The following is a 21,803-nucleotide window of genomic DNA, read 5'->3' as shown; positions in this document are numbered from 1 at the left end:
CCATCCCCAAAGCCACGCCAGTGTAACCCCGCTCCCTCCCCAGCAGCACCATGGGCTGGCAGAGCCCCTGCCCAGCCCACGCGGGTTTCCCCCACCCCGGGGTCCCTGGAAAGCAGCTCCGCTCTCGGGCTGAGCCCGCGGCTCCGCGCTGGGGCATCGGCAGCAGAGCTGCTGCTGCTCTTCACACTTTCCCCACATCCTGCAGCCGGATGGTTCTGAAAACGTCCTGAAGCTGCTGCTTGGTCCCCTCCTTTTCCTCCCCTCGAACCCCCAACCAGCCCTCTCGGTAAGGATTTGATGTGTGCTTTGAGAGGGAGTAATTTATTTTTTAAGATCAGCGCAGGGAAGCAACAGGGATTGAGATGCCAAGAGCTGCTGCTCTGATCAGCTCTTCAGGAAGCTCCGGTGCAGCTCAGTGGCACAGGTGGGTTAAACTGAAGGAGATTCAGCTGCTTGGAGTAGATGGGTCTACGTGCAGCTGCAATTCCTGCAGCTGTAGGAGAGGACTGGGAATCCCCTTATGGTTTTACATCCAGCGAGCTTCTTCCATTCCTCCCACCTCCTCTTCCTCCAAACCATCTTTTTCCCTTAACAACCTTCAAATTGTCAAACACAACCCAAGAGCAAAGTTGTGACAAGAGGGCAGGCTCCCAGTTTCTCCTGGAATGCACCAGGCACGGGACCTTTGGGAAAGGGGAAACAGCAACCTCATTACTGAACATGTGTTTTCCTGCAGGAAATGTGATTTATTCCCGAGTGGAAGCACCAGAAGGGTCACTCACGGTTCACACAGCAGCAGGACCTGGTGAGTGGGGAAAAAGGGAAACAGAAATGTTTCTCCATGGGCTTCTTTGACTCCCCCTGGGATGGAGAACCGGCCAGAATTAAACAAGTGGTTCTGCAAGGGATGATGGTGCAAAGCACCATTATTTTATTTCATTTTATTATGTTTTGTTTTGTTTTGTTTTATTTTATCACACCACCTGCTCTGGATAAAACAAGGGAAGCTTGAGGTCTCCTGTATCTCAGGAGCTGCCAGCAGCAGTAGTTGCCTTTAATTTAAGAGGAACTCTGAACACAAAAAAGAAAATAGAATTTGTTCTATGGGCAAAAGGGAAAAGCTAAAATGGACAGCTCGATGCCTGAAGTTTAAACTTGAGCTCTGGAGTTTCATCTGGCGGAATTTCCCAATGGCAATCCACGCAGTTTAACCCCAGGGGGTAGCTGGGGATGAGGCCCATCCCAGGAGGGTGCCTTGCTGTCCAGGAGCGTGGGCTCACAGCAGCAGGACTGCAGCTCTGCAGGAAGCACAGCTCCCCCCGGGGCACCTCCTGCAGGGGAAACCAAGGGACGAAAATCAAGGATTTATAATCAGCCTCAAAACCATCTTTTCAACCAAGCTGTGGCCAAACCACCTCCCTGCTGCTCCTGGGGCCAAGGAAAGGCACGTGCCAGCTCTTGCATCAGTCACTAAAGCTCCAGGCTCTGGTTTTGCAGTGACTTGTGTGTCTGGGAGCCCCTGGAGGCCCAGCACCCTCCTCTGGGATGACTCCCCCACTCCAGCAGCTGCCCACACTCCTGGCTCCTCCTTCTCCACAATTACACATTTAGCCACAGCCAAGCTCAGCCTTTCTCCCCCATTCCACAGAATCACAGGAATGGTTTGGGTTGGAAGGGACATTAAAGCTCATCCCATTCCACCCCCTGCCATGGGCAGGGACATCTTCCACTAGCCCAGGCTGCTCCAAGCCCCGTCCAACCTGGCCTTGGACACTTCCAGGGATCCAGGGGCAGCCACAGCTTCTCTGGGCACCCTGTGCCAGGGCCTCACCTCCATCACAGCCAAGAATTTCTTCTATATATTCCCAGCTGTCAGGAATCTCCTAGCTCTTGATAGGTTTTCTGATGGATAGCAGGGTTCAAAGAAGACTTCTTTGAAGCCAGGATTAGTTCTGGGCTGTTCTGAGCAGAGCCCTGGGCTTGCTCACCCACCCTTGCAGCATCGTGCTGGCTGCCGACACCAGAGGAGTTGGGGCTGTGGGAGATTGGGGAGGAGGGGGGAGACAGTAACCCCCAGACTGACAACATGCAACAAGCCTACAGGGATCCAGCTGAACTGCAGCAAAAACAATTGAGAAAATTATGTCTTTGGGCTTGGAGGACATTTGATCAAAAACTTAAACACCAGTCAGGAGCCCCAAAGCAGGAACTTCATAGAGGATCCCACCTGTGACCCCTCAGTCCCCAAAAGGTGCCCATTTCCTCTATGGGACTCAGAAGAAAGGTTTTAGTGGGAAGCAAACCCATGTTCCCGAGAGCACAGGGCAGGAAGGGAAGAGGGGAGCTGGTCAGTGGCTCGGCCACAGCCCCTTCCCAGATCCCAAGCTGCGGGTGAGGCTCCACCCGGTTCCCTTCCCGCAGGGAGCTCCAGCCCGGGCAGCTCCACCCGCGGTCACGGCTCTTCCTCCTCGGCCTGTAAATGAGGAGGAAGCGGCTGGAGAGGGAAAGCTGCCGGAGGGATCTCATTTCCCCCCTGCTCCCGCCCTGCGGCCGGGCTCCGGCACCGCTCGCAGCTGTCACACACCCGCCGTTCCCAGGCTGGCATTTGAGGGCTCCTCGGGATCCACCACCACGAGGCTGAGGCGAATCTGCTCCCGGGAGAGTGGGACAGCATCCGGATCACACGGTCTCCACAGCAGAGCCTGGACGTGTCGGGTGCTGGAGCACCTGGTGTTTCTGAGCAACTGGAAGCCAAGTGCATCCCCTCCCTTATGATCCCAGACAGCCGAGATGCTCTAGAGAACGGGCTCTGCAGGAGAAGCCAGTGCCCAAAGCCAGAAAATGCCTCTGATCTTTTGCCAAGAGTGGTTGTGGCTGCCCCATCCCTGGAAGTGTCCAAGGCCAGGCTGGATGGGGCTTGGAGCAGCCTGGGCTAGTGGAAGGTGTCGCTGCCCTTGGCAGGGGGTGAAACAAGATGGGCTTTAATGTTCCTTCAAACCCAAACCATCCTGGGATTCCATGATTTTCCTCCTAGATCTCCTCAAGGGCTGGGAAGCCCCACAACCAGGTTGCTTTCATCGAGTTTGGACTTTGGTTGCAGTTAGACCTGAAGGAGCTGCCCGAACTTTTCCCATAGGATTGCCAAAAGTGTGGATAAATTGACCTTTTTTGTACTGTACAATAAAATAAACCATTGAAAGCAATAAACCCCCCCTGACCCATCTACTCCAGCACATTAACCAACGTTTTTTATCATAGAATCATGGAATGGTTTGGGTTGGAAGGGACATTAAAGGCCATCTCATTCTACCCCCTGCCGTGGCCAGGGACACCTTTTGCTAGTCCAGGTTGCTCCAAGCCCCATCCAACCTGGCCTTGGACACTTCCAGGGATGGGGCAGCTTCTCTGGGCACCCTGTGCCAGGAGGGAAGAATTTTGTCCTAATATCAAATCTAAACCTCCTCTCTGTCAGTTTTTAGCCTAAAACTCTCAAGGCTGGAGGCTGTAAGTCACCAGAAGGAGAAGATTTGGACAAGTCACCACTGTGACATCATTTAGGAATGCAAATTGTGACAAAAAAACCTCCTCCCATCTGCAGCCCCACAAACTCCCTCCCTGCTGCTGTTCTGCTTCAGAGGAGTGAGTAATTCTGTCATGAGCACCAAGGGAAGTGAAACTCTCTCAACTCCTTGCAGAGCTCAGCATGTCCCACCCATCTTCCTCTCTGGCCAGAAGGGCCAACATCCCTGTGCCACAGCCTGGGCTGGCAGGCAGATCTCCTGGAAGCAAATTCACACTACAAAGTCGTCTTCTCCCAGGTTTTCAGCCATGGGGCTCAGCATCCCTGCTTTCTAGCACGCTACCTGACGGACAAGGGACAAAACCTGTCTGTGGGTTTTTGGAGTTTGGAGTTGGAGCACACTCTTGCACTTAGGACACATCCCTTGGTCTTCGGTAAGAAAACAGGAGAACTGCCAGGATATGTTTCTGTGGGTTTTGAAAACAAACTCTACCACGTGACATCATTGTAACACAGGTGACATCATTGCTCTATCCAAAATGCCATCCCTGCAGCTACACCTGGGAGAGGCTCAAAGCAGTTCCACCTCTCAGCCTGGGACCTGAATCAGCACAGGAGTGCAGCAGGGGGAGGTTCAGCCACACACACAGATCAATACTCAGATCTCCCCTCCTGCTCTCCTCGTTCCTGCCAGGAAGAGCAGCTCACGCTGCCAGGAAAGAGGCACGTCCCAGAGCTGTGCAGCACCATGGCGTGAGGTGGGCACGTAAAACCACCTGGTTTCCATCCTGCACACTCTCCTGAGTCCCACTAATGTTCCAACTCTGATCCAGTTCTGCTCACGTTCATTATTTTTCCAGGAATAGATACAATCTTATGCTGAAGATAAAATCTTTTGGCTGCTTCTAAAGCAAGATCCCACCCTCCAGCTCTGCTCTTGCACAAGACCCTGCAGAAGGGCTCAGGTGCCCCATGTCAGATGGGATCTGGCATGAGGAAAGTGGCCTCTGTCACCTGAGCACAGAGAAACAAACAGAAAGCCATCAAAGAGACCCAAAAGGTGATTTGGAACTGGCAAAGGCTGTACAGCCTGGTCTAGCGGAAGGTATCCCTGCTCATGACAGGAGGTGGAACTGGATGAGTCCTTTCCAGACCAAACCAATCTGAGATTCCGTGAAAAATGTTAACCCTTGCAGTATTTGAATACGATAAAAAAGCATTTTGGCCAACAGCCATTTCCTCACTGGCAGGTTTGTCCAGCACTTTATAAAGCCACATATTGGAGCTGGCAGAGTTTGCTCTCTTAGATTGCTATTTAAACGTGATGGGATATGGCTGAGTTCTCCTAAGCAAGGGAAGCTCAGGATTAAAAAGACAAAATAAATCAAGCAGACATGAAACCACTGCAGGTAGCTCACACCACACCTGCCAGTGCAGGCATGAAGGCAAAATCCATTCAATTCCTGACTTGGTAAAATTGCAGAAGAATGAACAACACTTGTAACATAGAGTGAGTTTTATTTCAAAATCCCTTTTCAATGACTTTGATTTTTTAAAAATAATCTTTTGCTGATATCACTATTTCCTTATCATGAACACCTGAGGGGAAGAAAAGCAAGTCTGGGAAAAAGTGGACCTTGAACAGCAACCCTGACAGTTTGTTTGAGCCTCTCAAATCCTTGTCAATCCTTTAAGGTGATCTTGGAGCTTTGGCTCAGCTTGGTGTCACTAAAAATCATTTTCTGAAATGCAAGTATTTGCTCCGCCTATTTCAGGACGCTGGGTTCAAATGAAGGAACGAACTTTAAAAAATTCTATGTCCATCATCCACTTCTGTTGAGGGTTTTTAGTTTGGTTTGGTTTTTGAAAAGAACGGAAAGTAATTGTTAAGGGAGAAGGTTCCACATTAAAAACATTTATTGTACTCAGCACTTGTTTGAGCACAAGTTAAGGCTCCCCCAGCTTTGCCCTCTCGTGGGGAGATGGGAGAGTTCCTTCAGAAGTCACCCAGCATCATCCAGCAGTAGGAAAAACACCTGCTTAAGGGATTAATTAGTAGGTCCAGCAGCACTGCAGGAAAAGCTTTGTGTGTTCATTCAGTGCTTCATTCGTTTTTTCTTTCAGTCACACTCTAGCACAAGGTGGGCCACTGTCACTTACAGAGTCCAACACGGCCACTGCCAACTCCCTGAAAACCTGCTTTGTAAATGCAGAAAGGATCCTAGTGCAATTTCAATAATGCTGTTTTCTGTCTGCAGATTTCACTGCGTGTAAGTGAAAAAAATTTCACTTACACATCTAAGAGCTATTTATAACATGCCAAAACTGAAATACCCACATGGAAATACATAGCTTAAGGAATGACTGAGGGCCGCTCACCTCTCAAATACATTAAGAAAACCAGTTTTGCACAATCAGACTGTGATCAGGCCCAGTGTTATTTTAACTCATCGCTGCTGTCATCAAACCCAGTGAAAATGGAAGAGGAAAAAACATAGAGGCAGCCATCTGGAAACACACCCGTGTGCACAGGGAATTTAGAAATGTAGATCAGAAATAAGCAGGGAGAAAAGTTGGCTGTCTCGCTGTCGGATTCCGAGGCAGGCAGGGAAGAGCACAGCCACAGCTCCAGGGCCATCTGCTCCTGCCTGGGTTTGTCACCTGAAACGTGGCCAGGAGGGATGGGACCGAGTGGCCTTTGCCAGGGGAAGGTGCACACAAGCCTCCCAAAAATGTACACTTGCTGCAGCCTTTCAACTGGGATAAAAGCGTTTTCCAGGAGGGAGTTTCCCACCCCATCTTGATTCATCTGTTTGTCAGCAGCACCTGAGGAGTCCACAACTGGCTTAGGGCCAGCACAAGGCACCACCGAGGCCAAGAACAGCCTCTGCCCCCAAACTAGTGACCATATCGAGCTCCTCACCTCCTCAGAGATATGACAGGGACAGAGGACTGAGTGTTCAGCTCCCAACAGATTTCACAGCACACTCAAACCACAAGGAGTTCTGAATTTTATTAAAATGACAGATAAAATGCTCACTTATCCCAAAATCCTGTAAGATTCTGAAGCCAAGACTGATTTCTGTACTGGGGGCTGTGAACACTTGATGTTCCCCCTGACCAAAGTCCTTAAATCCCTTGTCAGGGTAGGAAAAATATCCCAAACACTGCTCAGCTGACCCTGAGGTACCTCAGGTTAAAAAAAAACCAACTTTGCTTTCTTGGCAAGCCAGCACCAAACATCTCTGCTCCTAAAGGAGGTGTCAGCCAAGATTTGCTGCTTAAAAGCAAACCCTTGGTGCAGGGAATTTGGAAAGTGCCTCAGAGCTCAAAACCACAATACTTCTTCCTAAAAGCACCATGAAATGTTGAACTTCCATAGGGAAAGCTAAGGAAACAGCAGGAAGCTGAGGGAGGAAGGAGACCCCTCGGTGCAGCAGTGGGGCAGTGACCACACCACCCCAACTCCAATCCAGAGGCCTCCAGGAGGCAGGAATGCCTCTCCCATGGTCATGAGTGAGCATCCCTGTTTCAGAGGGGGCAATTTCCCAAGCACAGGTACCAGATCCCTGAGATTCCAAGCTCTCCTTAACCACTCATCAGACTCTTTCCCAGCAGTCACACAGCAGATCACACAGGCCCAATGCCTCCGTCCTCTTGGTGCACCAAACTGCAGCTCCCTCCTTCCCATCTGGGGGATTCCACAGGTGCCATTCCAACAATCCACACCACCAGATCCTTCTGAATGATAGCAGAGTTTATTTTAATATTTTGTACAGCCAGCATTGGTCTCCAGGAATAAGTTATAATCTTACATAAGTGAGTCCACCCAAACCCACCCTTAAGGAATGTTCTCAACTTTCAGCATTTCTGATTTAGAGGGAAATTATTTAGAGGGTAAGATGCAGTCTGAAGAATGGGAATCAATCTGAATTTGTGATTAAAACTCCTCGGAATTCTCAAGGTTTCCTTGCCTCTAACTGGATCATGGGCAATCGCAGAGGTTGCGTCTTTCAGGACTGCACTGAGAATACATTCATCCTGGGGACTATTCATTTTCCTAAACTGGGCAGTTTCCTTTATCCCCAACTCTATGTCCCATGGTTCTGCTCTGCAGACACACTTTACAGTCCAGTACAATCAATGCCTGTAACAGATTTGTCCGGGAGGTACTTGGATGCCCATCCCACATCCTTTATTTGGCTGTTCTCAGCACCACCAAAAACACCTCCATTGCTCACAGCACATTCTGTCTGATGCAGCAGGAGGAACAGACCTTGAATTGCCTTTCAGCAATAAACACACAAAACAAATAAATACTTTTAAATCCTTTAAATGGTAACAACTTACACAGTTCCAGGGCAGAACCTGGTGATCTACCCGGCCAAAAGCACTCCAAGGCAAAGCCTCACTCACCTCCTTGAGGAACAGGGAGGGGGATGAACAACAGCCCAAGAGGGATTCCTCTTTCTTCCATGCTCAGAGAATTGCCAGTGTCTGATACCAAGCAACTCACATTCTCTAGCACAAAACAAAACAAAAAAAAAACCCAAGCAAAAAGAGGTTGTATAAATATTTCCTTCTCCCTCTCCAAAAAGCAGCTCTGAAACAGCACAGGCAGCTCTGGGAAACACCAACCAGCACAAAACCAGAGTCACGAGCCAGCGTGGGGCTCACAGCCTTCCTGCCCTGGGGGTCCCTACAGACCTTCCAGCCTCACAGGAAAGTGGTTTCACCAGGAATTCCCTCCTCACTACACCTGGCAGCTTCCCAGCCTGCCCATGCCAGCACATGGACACGCCTGGGGGGTCTGTACATGGCTTTGAGAAAACCAGTGAAGAGCACAAACACTGAATGTCATCCAGAATCCCCATCAAAGGGCTGGTGAGAGTTTTACTAGTCCTGGGCAGGTGAATGCTGGGGTACTGGGGGATTTGATTCAGTTAAGAAAGGTTCAGGCAAGCCTTAAAGCCTTATAAAGCCACTGAAGCTGAAGGTAAGGTCTGGTTGCAGAAGGCCAATGCTCCTTCCACATCATTTTGAGACATCTCACAACAGTGATGAGCAAGTGTAAGAATGCTTTGAAAAGGTGGTGTTTTTGACGTGGAAAGGAAGGCAAGCTCAGTGCTGTGCTCAGCCTTCCTTCCCCCAGGGGAGCGCAAGTTCTGGTGAAAGGAAACTCGTGGGGAAAACGTTTCTGTTTCCTACAGAGAACAAACCTGTCACTGAAGCCATGGAAACTTTCACAGGAAACAACCCAAAGTAGCACCGCACTCCACAAGAGCATCCCAAAACACATTACAACAGAACTGCACTGACATGAAGGCTGTACCCCTGTCCCAGGTGTGCATTCTGGTGCCAGGGAGGGGGGGATTTTTTCCTTTAAGAAATTCTGTACCCAGTTAGAATAAAGCAAACCCTTTCTTTTAGCTGTTCTTTCAACGTTTTCTTTATATACAACCCTTAAAATACACTTAAAAATAGCTGCACACGTGTTGTATGGTTATACCAGAGAAGGGCAGTTGCACAGCCCGTGCCTCTCAGGACACCAGAAACTGTAAATACCCCCAGCAGCCCTGCTCTGCTCCAGCCCCCACGCTGGCCCCAAGGAGGGAAGGAAGGAACAAGCAGTTTGGAAATGGGAGTCTCTCACAAAACACGCCACGTACAAATCCCAGGGTAATTTCCTCAAGCATTTTTGTATCAAGTCCTTTCTTAAATGTTTGAGGTCACACTGCCATTTTAGCAATAAAATCTGTTGCAACATGCATGTGTCAGCTTCCCACTCAACCAACTGCAGCCCTGAGGATTTTTCTGGCCTGGTAGAAAGAGGAAATGTAACACAATTTCTGAAGTACGGCTGGTCCTCTGTTTCCAAACTCCATGTGGTTCCCTCGATGGCTCTTGGACACACACACACACTTTTTTGTTGTTTTTTTTCCTCTAATACACGTTTCCCTCTAACCAACATGCAGATTTCTCCTCCCAAACATCCACATCTCGACGTGCCAACGAAACAATCCATGTCATCCATCCAGAGGCTTTCCCAGGTAGACCAAAGTCACTTCTGTGTTACCATACACAGCAGACACTGCTGGATACAGGCAAACTTTTGGCAGTCCTCTGAAGGCAACTCCCAAGAACTCATAGCCCCTCTCAAACGCTAATGTTTTGTCTTCCATGTCCAGGATAACTCGAATCCTTTCACCTATCTGGAAACAGAGACAGGAGGGGGAGTAAAAATAATACACAGAAAGAGTCAGCATGTTCAGATGGATGCAAAAATAATGCAAAGTATAATGTAGCAGAGAATTTTAAAGCAAGGCTGTCCTGTGTCTCACAATTGATTGCTCTTAGGATGGGAATTTCTCAATTTCACCATGATCCTGAGTACCTCTGAAGCAGAGTATCCACCTGCATCCAGCACCTATTTATGATAATAAACATGGCCCTTCCCATAGGAACCTCTGAGACCACTGAGAGCAGGCACTACATGCTGTGTGCTTTGGAAACACTGCAGAGCTTTGGAATCTTTGCTATGGTCTCCAAGTTACCTGAACTCTGTGTTCAGCTGCTGCTATCGCTGAGCAGCAACTGCTCTGTGAGGAGCATTTTTAAAGACAATGGATTTGTTTAAGAAAGGCAAGTGCCACCTACAAAAAAATCCCAGAACAGACTAATATGCAGGTGCTGTTGCTGACAGAGGTGTTCCCTCACCGAGGCAAAAAGAAATTTCAGTACAAAATGTAAAATGAAAACCCTAAAATATATATATACACACATACACAAGTGAAACCAACATTGACCACAGCAAGAGTTTTGGATCCAGGCAGGCCTGGAGCTCCCTGCATTTATCTAGCACACATTATTTCAGACATCAATGAAAGTCTCAGAGGACAACCACAAGCACAGCAGGCGCCACACAAACTCCTGACTCTTCTCCAGCCAGCCCCAGCACTGGGAATTTCTTCCAGCCAACACTACCACACACATGTGTTTCCTGTAAGTACGTTTTCTACGAGCAGATCACTGCACATGTCTTAATAAACTCCAAAGGATCACTGATTTGACCCTTCACACAAAATTTAGGAATATCTTCACCCACAAGTGAAACATAAGCCAGTACAAAGCCACAGCACTGGGGGTTGGACGGGATGATCTTTAAAGTCCCTTCCAACCCATTCTCTGAATATGAGATGGAAATTACAACGATCCAGTTTAAGTTGTAACACGAGCAAATCCAGCAGTGCAAAGGCAGTTGTGTGAGCAGGCAGAACAACAAGACAAGCACTTCTATAAGGACAAAAAGGTGGGGTGGCATCTGCTCTTTAATACCCTGAAGTTATCTGAACATCAGATTCCAAATCCGGGATGTCACCCACGGGAAGGTGGCCAGTGAGCAAAGCAGCAGCAATCAGCACGGCTGCAGGTTTTTGCAGGAAGACTCTCACCTAAGTACTAACTTCAGCTCACCCTGCCAGACAACAAAGGGGTACAAGCCCTCAGACACTCGCCTTGCTGCGGGGCAAGTCGCTACTTCAGAAAGCTACACCAGTCTTTTCAGGTTTTATTCCAAAAAGCACCACGATGTCTAAGCAGACACCCACAGTACAGGTTTCAGACTCAGTGGTTTGAGATTAAAGTGTGGAAACAACACAGGGTCAGGTGCACTGAACACCAGACAGGTGTAGCCTGCAGAAGCAGTAAACGAAGGGGGAGAAGGTTCACAAGGTGGAATCATTTGCCTTCTGCAGGGAAAGCAAAGAGACCTTTGAGGGTCACTTAGGAGCAATTCAGCAGCCAGCCGGGACAGCGAGGAACAACTAGCACCCCCCCTAGCCCCGGCACAGCGCCCAGCCCACACCAAGCCCCCTCACCTGGTATTTGGGCGCGTTATTGCACTGGGGGAAGCTGCCGTTCACCTCCCCGTTATGCAGCAAGTTATTGTCCACCAGGTTCCAGCCCCAACTCTGGTCGTCGCTGCCCAGCAGGGCCACGTAGCCCTGGCACTGCATGGCCGCGCGCTTCGTGGCGATGCCGATGACGGCCACGGTGCCCAGCGGGCCCTCCCACCACACCTCCCAGGCGTGCCGGCCCTCGCTGAAGCCGATCTTGGTGCGCGCCCCGTCCGTGCTCTGCGCGATGGGGTTGCGGTGCAGCGTGAAGCCGTTCTTCTTGATGTAGACGTTCCTCGAGCAGTCGTTGGTGCTGAACGCGTGGTGGAAGGCACGGACCTGGGCGAGAGAAGGTGGGTGGGGGAGATGGACGGGGCTTGGAGCAGCCTGGTCTAGTGGGAGGTATCCCTACCCGTGGCAGCTTTAAGGTCCCTTCCAACCCAAGCCATTGTGGTTCTAAGAGATAAAACCCTGTCATGTTTTTCAGCCTCCCGCCCCCTTCGTTTCCAATGGCGGGTGGGCCGGAGGGCTGTGGGGGTGTCCCCAGGCGGCAGGGGAGGCGGTGAAGGGGTGTCCCGGCGGGGTGGGGGTGTCCCCGCGCATCGGGGGTCCCGGCCTCACCTTGCCCTTGTAGGTGGGCACGTTGCAGAGGATGTCGGTGCGCAGGGCCTCCTCGGCCAGGCAGCGGGCGGCCAGGCTGCGCCACACCTCGCTGTTCTCGTCGCCGTGCAGGACGCGGTGCCACAGCTTGCAGACCAGCGCGCAGCTCCGCAGCTCCCGCAGCTCCAGGTACGAGAACACCAGCTCCAGCACCCTCCCCGGCAACCGCCAGCCCGGCCCTCCCCACGACGCCGCGGCCGCCCCGGGGCCGGGCCCGGGGCCAGGCCCCGCCGCCATCGCCCCCCGCGCTCCCCTCGCCCGCCCGGTGTCGCCGGGGCCGCCCGAGGCCTCACGGCGCGGGGGCGCGCGGCGCCGCCATCTCGGCCGCGGGCACCGCCCCGCGCGTGCGCGGCGGGCGCGGGGGGGCCGGCGAGGCGCGGGGGCGGCGGCGGCGGAGCGGAGCCGAGCGGAGCCCGGGGGAGGCGAGGGGCGCCCAGCGGAGCTGAGGGGAGCTAAGGTGAGAGCTGAGGCCCCCGGGCCTCCCGAACTCCCCCCCCGGGACGGCCCCGGCAGCGCCGCGCCCCGCGGGCCGGGCCGGGGGGCGGCCCCAGCACCGGGCCTGCCGGGGCGGGGGGCGGCGGGACCCAGCTGCCGCAGGGCCCGGGGGTTGGCAGGGAACGACTCACCTCGGGCCCCCGGGGACCGCCGGCCGCGAATCTGCCCCGACGCGAGCTGCGGGGAAGGTATCGGCCCTCTCTGTAGTGTTATTTAATCGCCAAGACCGAAGTTCCTCTGGTGGAATGAATGGGCTCTGGCTGCTCTTTAGATCTGGGTCTATAAAAGTCACATCGAAAACATAACATGGTAAAAAAAAAAAAAAAAGAAGAAAGGTAAAAACACCAGAAACAAGCCGTTTATTGCCTAATAGTTAAATAAATTCACGGACCTTAGGACAGCGAAGCGGCTGCAGGGCTGTCACACAAACCCCGTGTGCCTCTCTCCTTTGCCCCGCAGCGTCCCAGTCCCTCCAACACTTCTGTGCTACCTTTTTTCGCCCCTCACTTAATTTTCTGCTGATGTGCTTCCCTAAGCAGTGCTGTGACGCAGGCAGCTGTGGGCAGTCACGCCTGGGAAGGTTAAGCTTGGTGAGCGCCATGGGTGTGCTCTGAGAGCCAATTAAATGTGTTGCAACCTGTTTTAAATTAGTAATTCTTCTTTAAAAGAGACTCACTGTATCGTTTAGGTTGGAAAAGGCCGGCCAGCGCTGTGGTTGTGCCTGGAGTCTTTGCTGTTTGAGTGAAAGCTCCACTTGGGTACTGAGCTGTCCTGAGGTGCTTGTTTTAACTGGACACTGGAGTTTCAAGTAGTTTGCAGGATGCTCTTGTTCCTTGATTAAGTTTCTGCTGTAATGAGACCAACAACCACCTCAGTTCAGGAGTTGTTTTTGTTCGTTTCAGGGGTGTCCCTGAAGCATGGCAGTCAAGTGGAGTGGTGGACATTCCTCCTCTGTACTGTGCCTGAACGTGAGCGCAGAAGGGCTGGTGGCCTCCGGCGCGGAGCGGGGCGAGCTGGCGCTCTGGGATGGGGGAGGCTCGCCGGTGGCTCAGCTGCGGCTCCCGCAGGCGGAGGACGTGACCTCGGTGGTGTTCTCCGCCCGGCGCCCCAGCACGCTGTACACATCCCACGGAGAAACCATCAGCGTGCTGGATGTCCGCTCCCTCCAGGAGCCCCTGGAGCGCTTCCACGTGAACGAGGAGGAGATCAACTGCCTCTCAGTGAGCGACACCGACAGCTTCCTGGCCGCGGCAGATGACTCGGGGGCGATAAAGGTTTTGGACTTGGAAAGCAAGAAAGTCAGCCGGTCCTTGAGGCACTCCAACATCTGCTCGTCTGTTGCCTTCCGACCTCAGCGGCCTCAAAGCCTGGTTTCCTGTGGACTGGACATGCAGGTGATTTGCATACATATGCACAGCTATTAATGAAGTGAAACGGTAATTACCCACCTGTGTAGTGAGGTGCTCACAGGCTTTCACCGAGTGTGAAGGTGCTCAGCCTGCAGTCACCGGAAAGCTCCCTCACTATACCGAAGTAGTTTTGGCCCGAAAACTAAGTGTTGAGGCTGTTGGTGCCATGTTCTACTGAGCAGCTTCTGCCCCTGTTTTTATCTTCCTTAACATTTATAATTCAAAAGTGAGCAGGGTGGGGGGAAATCAGAACATGCTGCAGAGCTCACTCGTGCCATATTAGCTCTTTGTTGGACTGAGCAAAACCAGCAGCTGTCCCTAGGGATCAGTTGTGGCTGCAGACGAGATGCAAAGGATGGTGAGGACAAGGCACAGTGCTCGAGGCAGGCAGGTAGGGCAGTATCTTTCCAAATGGAATGTATCACTGTGAGGACAAGTGATTTGTATAATTTATCCTTTGTTCTGTTGATATCTTGGAAGCATGAAATATTCTTTGCCTTTTACACTTCTCTATCCTCATCAAGAGGAAACTTTGTCTTTTGTGTTCTGAGAAGAACCATGCTGGGAGTTAAGTCCAGAGCTGGCCACCCAGAACAGATATTTTTCAGTAATTTCTTTCCCGTGGTTGAGGTCTGACCACATTCCTGGTTTAGCCTGATTTGAAAACTGTCACTTCTCAAAGGTTTCTGTGGTTCATGTGACAGCGTTGAGCAGTTTCACCCTGTGTTCTTGAAACCAAAGTACATCTCACACCCATTAGAGCAAATACACGCTGATATTTAGTATAAACTGTATTTTTCTGTGTTAAAGCCATGATAATAGAGCCTTTCTGGGAGGAGTAAACACTCAGTGCCTCAGCTAGCTTAATTCTGGTCCCTAAAATGCAGATACACAAGCTTGTGGCTGTAAACTTCTTATCAGAATTGGAAACGTTTATGTACAGCTAAGTACAAGTGAGATGATTATTTTTTGTGACTTTTTAGTATTAGTTTCATTTACTGTAGCTCAGCAAGTTGGTTTTTAGGTGAAAGTCAGTATCCCAAAACGGGATTTCGTTAGTGTATTTTTGTACAGTGAAAAGAGCATCATTCTGCATTGAGGCTGCATTTAAGATACATCATTTCCCTAAGGGGAGCTTAACTGCAGAACTCTGAAGCCCTGTGCTGCACCATGCCTTTGGACAAGAGATGAGCTCTACGAGCATCAGGGCTCGTCAAGCCCTCTGGGAAGCCGTGGCTGAGGAGAATTGAAATTTAGGTTGCTGGAGTTCTTTCAGGAGTTCTGATGAAGCAGGGAAAATGCCATGAGGACAGAAAATACTTAGTTTGCAGAAAACTTGTCAGCAGTTGATGGATTCATCAGGCTCTTGTGTCTGTGATGAAAACAGGAGTATTTTCTGTAAGCATAACCCAGCCCCTCTGATTTACAGTAAATCACAGTTGTTGTGGAAGTAGTTTTAGTGCAGCAGCAACAGCAGACACTGAAACAGGAAAGTGACAGAAAATGTATTTCAGATGTCTTACTGTGATTTGGATTCCAGAAATGCAGTGCCAGGCTCTTTTGTGAACTAAATTTAAAGACTCCTGTACTTCTTATTGGTGATTGCTACTGAAGGAATATTTTTATTAATAACAAATTGAAGCTTAGCTTTGTTAAGTTAACAGTACACCAGTGTTGCATTAGACTGACTTGTGCTTTTTGATCTGTTTGCCTTGGGAATGCTCATTGTCAATTCAGATCCAACAAAAGTCTTGAGAGAATTATTTTTAATTGGTATAAATCTGTAATGCTTGAACTGCTGTACGAGAGACACAGGATTCTTCACTAGGGGCTTGGAGGTGGGCTGGCATGCCCTACTCCATAGCACAAACCAGATCTACTCATTGGATATAAAAATAAATACAAATATGCCTGTTTAAAAACAACAGCCTCAACTACTGTTTGACTTTTGCTGTCCCGTTTTTCAGACACGTTCTTGGAAGTGACTATTTTAGGCCAAGTAGCAGAGACAGAAATCCAGAATGATAATGATCTCTATTCACTCCTAGCATTTCCGTGTCCCTCCTTCTAAAAAATTGATGTGCAGTACATCATGATTATTACTGCTGAGATGAAGGCAAAAGCTTTTAGAGCAGTGTTTGCATCCCTTTCGTGGTCTAAAGGTCTGAGTCATTGACTGCAGAGTATGGTGGTTGGGGTTTGGAAAGCAGGCCAGAAAGATTTGCTACATTTATTAGGGCAAGTTTAACCTCACCACACACCTTACACCTCTTGGAGTCGTGCACAGCCTTTGCTCTGCTAGGGCAAGAAGTGTGGCTGTCTATTTTTAGTACTAAAGGTCTGATTTTATGTAAAACACAGAAATTATTGATTCGTCCTGTGTTTTTTTTCCAGGTGATGCTGTGGAACCTGCAGAAAGCTCGCCCCTTGTGGACCACAAACCTGCAGGAGTGTGACATGGAGGAAGAGAGCCCGCAGTCAGCCGGGCAGCTCTTCAACCCGCCGCTCGCACATTCCCTGTCCGTCGCCTCCTGTGGCAACATCTTCGGCTGCGGAGCTCAAGACGGTAAAGTCAGAATATTCCGAGTCACTGGTGTCAGGTTTGAACGTGAGCTGGACTTCCAGGCTCACAGCTTGGGAGTCTCACAGGTGCTCTTTATGCCAGAGGCATACTGGTTGTTGTCTGGAGGAAACGACGGGAAAGTCTTGCTCTGGGATGTCAGCAGCAGCGTCGGAAAGCAGCAGAAAAGTCCAGCAAAGTCTCTGCACAGGAGGAAGGCCCAAGCAGCTGCTTCCAGCGGAAAAGATGGGAAGCTCAGCAAAGTGGCCTCAAATGAACACCCTGGAGTTGTGCCAAAGCTCACCATTGAGCACGGAGAGAAGGTGAACTGGCTCTCGTGTGCAGAGATCAAAGGCTCCAGGAGAGTGTTGGTTGCTGACCAGACCAGCTCTGTATCAGCCTATCCATTGCCAGAACCTTAAGGCACCCAGGTGTTTACAGAAGTCTGAGGGACAAAACCACTTCTTGGAGCCAGTTGCATCCACTGACAGTGAACTGGACAGTGAACCCCTCTGGGTCCCTGGCAAGGGGAAGGGATTTGCTGTGCACTCGTGATGTCCCTGGCCTTGTGCTGGTTCTTTCTGGCTGTCGTGTTCACAGCCACTGTCTCTTGCAGGGTTGGCAGTTTGCTGCTTGAATTTAAGTGAAACGGGTCTCTCTGTTTAGGGGTAACATTAGTTCATGACTAAGCGGACATAATTAAGGGTGGAGGAGGAAATTAGTGCTAAGGAGACACCCACAATGCTAAGTGAGGCTGCTGAACAGTAGCAGGGCTGTCACTGGCCCAGCTCTATGTGGTTTGGGCTGTTGCAGTACTCGCTGTGGCTTTTCCCATGAAGCTGTGTCCCAGCTGGCTTAAACTGGTCATAGCAGAATCTGGTTTTCATCACTCTGTCAGCAGCTGCATAGACTAGAGATGCATCAATTAACAAGTAATCAAATGAGTTTCCCTGTGGTTGCCAACTGTATTTTTTCACTGCAGCCAAGGAAGGAGCAGGGGAACTGTTACACCTGTTTGCTGGGTCAGTTGTCAGTTGTGTATCCCAGGGAAAAAGAACTATTACACGTGTCTTAATAAATGCTTTCTCTCTCGCTGCTCCCTTGTCCTTAGACTCGCTCTAATAGTGCCAAACTCACACAAAACTGTGTCAAAAAGTGCAATGTACCCCCATCACAGGGGGAATACGAAGGGCTGAAGGCACAGCTTCTCCTTACCCAAATACTTCCTGTCTTCCCAAAGCTACGAAACACAGTGAGCAGAACTTGGCTTGCTAGAAGCTTCCCTTCACTTGCAGACTGAAGGTAGGAAGACCTAAGTGGCAATGCGTGTTCAGTTCATGCTGGATTTCCCATAAAGTGGGCAAATAATTTAAAAAAAAAGAGATTTTTCCCAGGCTGTCCTTATCCTGTCACAGAACTGAATTCCTGGTGCTGGCTGAGGACTTGCTGCACTGACAGGGGGTTTGTGCTGCTGTGTTTCACCAGATGGACTGTTACTAGACCCATATTATTATGGAAAAATTTACAGCTCTTTTTTTTACATACCCAGCTCTGGAAAATCATTATCCGGTTGTGCTGCCTCTCTCCACCCTTTGTGGAAGAGATTCCAACTGTCTTGGTTTTGCTCAAAGCAGCTCCCTGCAACCAAACACAACTCATTCTCATCCAAATCAGATATTACCTTCGTACCTTTTTAATTAAAAAAACCAAAGGCAATCTGCTTGTACAGCCTTTCCCAGCAGGAGACTTTGGCCCAAGACATGATCTGGTGGGCGCAACAGCAAATTGAAGCCAAAACACAGCAAAAAAAAAAAAGAAGCAGGAAAGTATAGTTATTCCCTTTTGTGCTACCTGTGAATTAATTTATGAAGAGACAGGACCAGTGGGGCAGAGGAAGGGGTCGGGTCAGACTGTATGGTTCAGTGTGTGATATGTCCATGAACGTGTGTTGGTGCATCCATGACCTATATTTGGATACACAGGCTATAAAAAGCCTCGGAACAAACAACCTCCTGCAGGACTCGGATCCCCTGTCCCTGCTGTTGCTGCCGGCTTCAGGAGACAGGAGCAAGCCCCACTCCAGCTTTTATTTCTTCTGTTGGTGTTCTCCAGGAGGATGGCGAAAGCCAGCATCTCCCTGCGCTCCCTGAATGAGACACTGAACAGGTCCTGCCGGGGCTGGGCTCACACCGCGCGAAGGGACGGGGAGGGCGCGGAGGGCTGGGGCATGGGACACCACACCAGACAATCCCTGAGCACGGCAAACCTCTGCTTCCCTGGACACTTCGTGGGCAACAGGGTTTAAATAGACATTGTGTGTATACAGGGAGGGAGCAGTTCATGAGTAGGGTTAATCTCTCCTTCACTCACTGGGGAGGAAAGAGGGACAGAGCCGTCAGCTCCATGGTGGTGTTCATTCCATGGCTGCCATCCTGGCTGTTTGCTGTAGGATTTGGGCAGTTGCTCCATCACCCATAGCCTGCAGCTGCATGAAGTGTCACCAGGCAATGAGGGCACTTGGTCTGTTCAGCCTGGAGGAGACTGAGGGGAGACCTCATTGCGGTTTACGACTTTCCCATGAGGGAGGGAGGTGAGGCAGACACTGATCTCTGTGGTGCCCAGTGACAGGACCCGAGGGAATGGCCTGAAGTTGTGCCAGGGGAGGTTTAGCTTGGGTATTAGAAAAAGGTTCTTGCCCCAGAGGGTGGCTGGGCACTGAACAGGACAGTGGTCACAGCACCAAACCTGTCAGAGCTCAAGAAGCATTTGGACAATGCTCTCAGGTACAGGGTGGGATTGCTGGGGTGTCTGCGCAGCGCCAAGAGTTGGATCCTTGTGGATCCCTTCCAACTCAGCATATTCTGTGATTCTGTGAAATTCGGGCTTGCTGTTCCAATTGGAGATTTGAGGTGAACTTCTGATTTTCAGACCATGCCTCAGTCTGGAGGGTTCGAAGATAGGGAGTAAGTGGTTATCATTAGCAAAAAGAAAACTAAAAATGGACCTTTCTTATAAGTTTAAGGAAAGCAAATCATCATCACTGGGGAATCAGGACATGGGTGACGCTGATTCACCCTCCATTTCCAAAGCCTGCACTTGGCAGGTTCACAGACTTCCTGTAAAATAATCCGGCCTCAGCTGCCCCTGCTGTGGCACTGCTTGGTGCTCGGCTGTGCAGCAGCAGGCACCAGTGGTGCTGGCTCAGAGCAGATATAAAGATATGAGCATGGATGTTCAGGAAAAAGAGTCAAAAAAGGGTCTGAAATTCTCAGCAGTTAGAGACAGGCAGGATACTGTCCCCACTCTGTGGATTTTCACATCTGGATTTTCATGTTACTGTGAGGGTGGTGAGGCCCTGGCACAGGCTGCCCAGAGAAGCTGTGGCTGCCCCTGGATCCCTGGCAGTGTCCAAGGCCAGGTTGGACGGGGCTTGGAGCACCCTGGGACAGTGGAAGGTGTCCCTGCCCATGGCAGGGGGTGGAATGAGGTGGACTTAAATGTCCCTTCCAACCCCAACCATTCTGGGACTCTATGATAAGTTACCTTTACAGGCAAACTCTGCAAACTGTGCAAACAGTGTCAAGACATTTTAAAGTCAAATCAGGTGGCGTACATACTACTGTGGTTTACCTGCAGTAAAAATAATCCCTATCACAGCTGATGGGATGCAGTACTTCTGCTTAGGAAATGAATGATTATGTGTTGACTAACAGCTGACAGACTTGGAAAGAAACTGCTCCTCTTGTCGAGATACTGTGGATACTGTTGGTTCACCTACAGCCTTTATGACTCTGATTCACACAGTGGTGAACACAAAAGTAGCTTTTGGAGACGTGACCAGAGGGAGAAATAATGGAACCACTCCTGAAAGAAAAAAAGTGAAAATTAATTCAGTGGGAAGCTGCTTGAAGAAGTGTGTGTCTAACGTACCGTGGAGTGAGTGAATGGGGAGAGTTTGGAGAAGTGTGGGGTGCTGCACTGGTCCGGAAAACAAAACCCACGTGACAGCTCTAAAATGTCATTTTCCGTAAATGCCTGAATAGCAGAAATAAGGTTTCACATAGAACCACACTTCCAGAGAAGTGGGAATGCTGGAGCTTCTACTGCATGGCTTCCAAGTAAGTTCTGTGTGCTAACAAGAGGGGAGTTTTAGAAGCTTGCTGGTAAAGAATGGGGATGTGGTTTGTGTGTACGCTAGTCAGAGTTAGAGGTCACTGACTTAGCGGTAACTTCACTTACACTAAAAGAAAAAGTGTTCAGAGGTCATGATGGAAATGAAAGCAGGAGGTTTAATCCATTCTTCCCCTTTTCATTCCAAACTTAGATGAAGAGGCAGCAGCACTCAGTCTATCAGAACTCAGTAACAGCTGTGGGAGATCAGTTATGGATCTACTGTGGTATAACTGAACAGACATTTTTAGATCCAAAATTAGCAAATGCTGAAATGTTTGTTGCAGGTGCTTAAAAATACAGGAGATTAATTTATGGACAGGCAATCACAAAAATGCTTGAGAGACAAAACTGGTCAAATAGCAAAGCGTTGGACTGAATGCTGCTGAGAAACTACTGCTGCACTGAGAGTAGCACTAGTGATGGGCTCTTGGATAACTTTACTCTTACTTGTAGAGAAGGAAGTTGGAAATGGGGCCATGAGGAAGCTTATTTACCATGATAAAAAGCTGCAAACCACGAAGCAATTCATCAGCAAGGTCACTCATTATCTGACAGCCCAGCTCTGAAACTCATTCAACAGCAAACCCCAACTCACCTCACCTCAGTTTCTGCACTTGCTCTCCCTGTGCTGACAGATTCGATCCAATTATGACACATCAATCCTTCCAATTCGTCGGAACTCCCTACATTTGTACATGACACCATCTTAATTTTCCAATTAAAGTTCTATTTTAGTCCCAAAATTCTTGCTGAAGCAAGAGGAGTCCCACCGCAGTTAAGACGAGCTTTCCCCAGGCTGCAGAGGAAGCCTCATAGCCTCAGGAAACAACAGAAAATCGTTAGACAAAGGATGTGCACAAAGCGGTCAGACAATGAATTAAGGTCGGGGATGCTTAGTAAAATATGCCGCTGTTGATGTCTTTTTATTTTCTCCTCATTCAGGTCAGCTGCAGACAGAATGCAAAGTAGGGTTTGGTTTGGAGAAGGGGGAAGGAGGAGTAGAGGCAGGCAGGCAGGGAGAGGGAGGAGCTGCTGACAGGAAAAAATGGCATTTTTGGTCTGTCTCTTAAAACATCAGGCTTTAAAATACT

General features: G+C 49.8%; 2 protein-coding genes across 4 annotated transcripts; one reads left to right on the top strand and one right to left on the bottom strand.

Annotated features, from left to right (window-relative positions):
- Positions 1 to 7,256: 7,256 nt before the first annotated feature.
- On the bottom strand, positions 7,257 to 12,411 carry FBXO45 (F-box protein 45). Its single transcript, XM_032119169.1, has 3 exons — positions 12,037 to 12,411; positions 11,398 to 11,754; positions 7,257 to 9,732 (listed from the first exon to the last, which is right to left on the bottom strand). The coding sequence occupies exons 1-3, from the start codon at positions 12,310 to 12,312 to the stop codon at positions 9,547 to 9,549; spliced, it is 819 nt and encodes a 272-aa protein (XP_031975060.1). The 5' UTR covers positions 12,313 to 12,411; the 3' UTR covers positions 7,257 to 9,546.
- Positions 11,682 to 17,635, top strand: WDR53 (WD repeat domain 53). 3 transcript variants are annotated; one of them, XM_032119168.1, is made up of 3 exons: positions 11,682 to 11,768; positions 13,473 to 13,964; positions 16,374 to 17,635. In XM_032119168.1, exons 2-3 carry the CDS (start codon positions 13,488 to 13,490, stop codon positions 16,959 to 16,961), a joined length of 1,065 nt encoding a protein of 354 aa, XP_031975059.1. In that variant the 5' UTR covers positions 11,682 to 11,768; positions 13,473 to 13,487; the 3' UTR covers positions 16,962 to 17,635. The 3 variants fall into 3 exon arrangements, with proteins under 3 accessions (XP_031975059.1, XP_031975058.1, XP_031975057.1); XM_032119167.1 differs by lacking the exon at positions 11,682 to 11,768 and adding an exon at positions 12,118 to 12,204; XM_032119166.1 differs by lacking the exon at positions 11,682 to 11,768 and adding an exon at positions 12,461 to 12,532.
- The last annotated feature ends 4,168 nt before the right edge of the window (positions 17,636 to 21,803 follow it).

Source organism: Corvus moneduloides, chromosome 10 (genome assembly GCF_009650955.1).
Source record: "Corvus moneduloides isolate bCorMon1 chromosome 10, bCorMon1.pri, whole genome shotgun sequence".
In the NCBI taxonomy this organism is placed as follows: Eukaryota; Metazoa; Chordata; class Aves; order Passeriformes; family Corvidae; genus Corvus; species Corvus moneduloides.
The sequence above is the reverse complement of the archived record's forward strand: the minus strand, read 5'-3'. Positions and strand labels throughout refer to the sequence as shown.

Bases quoted from the DNA above. Each gene is read 5' to 3' on its own strand.
- FBXO45 (XM_032119169.1), bottom strand. From the start codon at position 12,312: ATGGCGGCGGGGCCTGGCCCCGGGCCCGGCCCCGGGGCGGCCGCGGCG. The intron at 11,755-12,036 runs GTGAGGCCGGGA...TCTCTCGCCCAG, and splicing joins TGCCCACCTACAAGGGCAAG to GTCCGTGCCTTCCACCACGC. The intron at 9,733-11,397 runs GTGAGGGGGCTT...CTCTGTTTCCAG, and splicing joins ATAACGCGCCCAAATACCAG to ATAGGTGAAAGGATTCGAGT.
- WDR53 (XM_032119168.1), top strand. From the start codon at position 13,488: ATGGCAGTCAAGTGGAGTGGTGGACATTCCTCCTCTGTACTGTGCCTG. The intron at 13,965-16,373 runs GTGATTTGCATA...TTTTTTTTCCAG, and splicing joins CCTGTGGACTGGACATGCAG to GTGATGCTGTGGAACCTGCA.